Source organism: Condylura cristata, unplaced genomic scaffold (genome assembly GCF_000260355.1).
Source record: "Condylura cristata isolate star-nosed mole 26May11 unplaced genomic scaffold, ConCri1.0 scaffold00030, whole genome shotgun sequence".
NCBI lineage: Eukaryota > Metazoa > Chordata > Mammalia > Eulipotyphla > Talpidae > Condylura > Condylura cristata.
Window position 1 is genome coordinate 24,342,752 of NW_004567131.1, and position 3,330 is coordinate 24,346,081.

Here is a 3,330-nt window from a genome sequence, read left to right on the forward strand (position 1 = left end):
CTCCTCGGCCTGGCTCCTGGAGGAGCTGCTGAGGCCCGACTGCCCCGAGCCTGCGGGCCTGGATGCGGCCCGCGACGGGCCGGACAGAAACTTCAGACTGAGCGAGCACCGCCAGGCCCTGGTGGCCGCCAAGCACCGAGGTCCGGCGCCGCCCCTCGGGAGCCCGGAGCCCGGCCCTGGCCCGTGGGGCGAGGAGCACCCGGTGGAGAGGAGCCTTCGGGGCTGGGAGAGGGCCAGTGACGCTCCTGGCGCGGACGAGGCGCGCCGGCCCGACCCGGAGGCCGAGGCGCCTGCTGCCAAGAGCGGAGAAGCGGCCCAGAGCAGCGCTGCAGAGGCGGTGGTCGTGTCCAGGTCGGATCCCAGGGACGAGAAACTGGCTCTGTACCTGGCGGAGGTGGAGAGGCAGGATAAGTACCTGCGACAGAGGAATAAGTACCGATTTCACATAATTCCCGACGGCAACTGCCTTTATCGAGCAGTCAGCAAGACCGTGTATGGGGACCAGAGCCTGCACCGAGAGCTGAGGGAACAGACGGTGCACTACATCGCCGACCACCTCGACCACTTCAGCCCCTTGATTGAGGGCGACGTGGGGGAGTTTATCATTGCTGCTGCTCAGGACGGAGCCTGGGCCGGGTATCCCGAATTGCTGGCCATGGGGCAGATGCTGAATGTGAATATACATTTAACTACTGGAGGGAGGTTGGAGAGCCCCACCGTGTCTACCATGATTCACTATTTGGGCCCAGAAGATTCCCTGAGGCCTAGTATTTGGCTCAGTTGGCTCAGTAATGGACATTATGATGCGGTATTTGATCACTCCTACCCTAATCCAGAGTATGACAATTGGTGCAAACAAACTCAAGTACAAAGAAAACGCGATGAAGAACTTGCCAAATCCATGGCCATATCCCTGTCCAAGATGTATATCGAACAAAATGCATGCTCTTGAAGTCTGAAAGCCTACACCCTGGGAAAATGGCTTACATAGTGTTTGGAGAATTACATGAACTCTAATCAGGGTAATAGCACTTTTAAACTTGCTAGTAGATTTACTGTAGGTGTAATGCCTTAATCATTTTTTTGAATGTTTTTTTCTCCGAGCTGAAGGTTGCTGGGCACCTAAATGATGTTTCCTGATAGCTTTGGGTGGTCCTACTGCTATTTATAATTTGCTGTATAAAGTTAGCACTACTTAATTTGCAAGGTAATTTCTCACAGTGTAAATTTGTTCATTCCTGGTAATCTATTTTCTATAAAATTGTATTTTTGCACAACGTTTTTAAAAATTGATGTACCTTCATGTATGATGTGTTCATTTTGAGAAACAGCTTTCCAGCATAAATCCAGAGAAGTGCTTTATGAAGTTTGTTATTTTGAACAGTTTGTGATTTAGCAGTTATTTTATGTTGTTCAATTTGAAATTTTAGATCATTACTTCAAGTGGATATTGATGCATTCATGTTACCAGTTGATTGACCCATTCCATTTTGATGAAGCAGAATTGTTTTGGAATGTTATTTTTCTAGAAATGGTCAATCTTTTACAAAGAAATATATATGGGAAGGTTACAGGAGAATTTTTTTTCTTTAATAAGGGATAGTACCAGCTCTTACTTGAATGAAAGTCTGATGTTTGCTGATGGCGGAGCGATTATTCAGTTCATGTTTAGGGTAGATTGTCCTGTGCTCTGGATTGGTTTTTCTTTAAATTTGTCATTTCGTTGTAAAAGAATTTCAATGCGATATAAAACTTTGTGATAAGCCTCCTGCTTTATATAGTTTCTTGGTATCCATTGAGACATTTTAAAAATAGCATAAGTGCTTCGAACCAACCTTGGCAAATTACAGCAGGAGAATACTGTCTTAATATTCTACTCCTTTTAAATTCTTTCAAAAGCAAATAATAGGATTACCCTGTATTACCTAAAAATAAAAATGCCTGTAAACAGAATTTGTATGGTTTGCTGGGTCAAACAATGTTGCCATCTAAAATCTCTCATTTCTGCTTTTAACTACTTTTAGTCGTATTTATTAAGTAATGCAGTTTGTACTTTTTTTATTTTGTAACATTTTGTGGTTTTTTTGTACAATACTGTATTTGTATAATAGAGCAATTCTCAGCTGATGGGATGAATGAATAAAATGCATAATTTTACTTTTACACGTCCTTTTGGCTTAAGTGGTTTGTAAATTGTAAAATGATGTCTAAGAATCTCAGGAATTATTTTGAACAGTTTTTTCTGTGTAAAGAAGTCACAAAATTACAAGATTTCTTAAATTCTCCCATGAACTTAAGCATAGGATAATCATTAGTAATTTCAAAGGATGTCTCAATGAAATATAATTTAAAGGTGGAACAACCCAAGGAATTGCTCCCATTATTTCTAATTATGATTCCTTTCTAAAACTCTAGACAAACTCATTGGCTAATGAAAGGAAGGTGCAAGTATTGTTTTGGCCAGCACAATCTCTGATTAAATACTGCCCTTCCACTCTTATCAGCGTAGATATTGTTTTAAATAGTAACCAAAGCAGTGTCTTAATTTTTATGTAGTCTGCCCTCCTCAGAGTAGGACTCTTTATTTGAAGGAGTGTTACCAGATTTAATTGCTATATATAATGCTGGGTATTATTTATGTAGTTGTTGCAGGCTAAAAATAGTTTGGGTTTTTTACTTTTTAATTGATTAGGTGTCATGGTTATAGACACAAATTTGAGTTTATTGCTTAATCACTTTTTCTGGTTACCAAAAGCATTTTGTCAAAAGTTTAAATGTTAACTAATCATGCTTCTGATTTTTTAGGTAAAGATAAGGTTTCCTTCAAGACCTCACTGTTATATAACTTTGAAAAAAATCCTTTTGATTGAAATAACATGGCAAAAGATGGTTCTACTTTTCTACTGGTTATTTCGAGCTGTATGACATTTGGGGCGGCTTAAAATGTTTATTCAAGAGATGAATAGACTAATTAGGTCTAAATTTCTAAAAAGCATTCTATAAGCCCATTACTGTTTTAAATAGGTACCATTGTGCTATACTTTTTAATATCTAATTAGGGCCCCAAGTCCTTGATTAAAGTTTCTAGGGTAATATTTTTGAATAAAATTAAATGGCATCTAAGCTTGTCCTATAGGGTAGCATGTATTTTCGTTATCTTGCCTAAAGGGTTTCTTTTCCCTATCCTTTTCTTATTGATTAGTTTTTCAAAGAGGAAATTTATTCACTCTCCTATACTCAACATTCTCTCCTGCCATACCAGTTTATGGGTTAGCAGTAAAAGTCCTAAAAAATTTGGGCAGTTGAAGAGGTAGAAATGTAGTTAACTTT

The 3,330-nt window shown here is 39.9% G+C and overlaps 1 protein-coding gene across 1 annotated transcript in view; it reads left to right on the plus strand.

Moving 5' to 3' along the window:
* Positions 1-2,144, plus strand: part of OTUD1 (OTU deubiquitinase 1) — a 57,477-nt gene extending 55,333 nt beyond the window's left edge. Inside the window, exon 4 of the mRNA XM_004691117.2 lies at positions 1-2,144. Coding sequence (XP_004691174.2) covers positions 1-952 — 952 coding nt within the window. The 3' untranslated portion in view covers positions 953-2,144.
* The last annotated feature ends 1,186 nt before the right edge of the window (positions 2,145-3,330 follow it).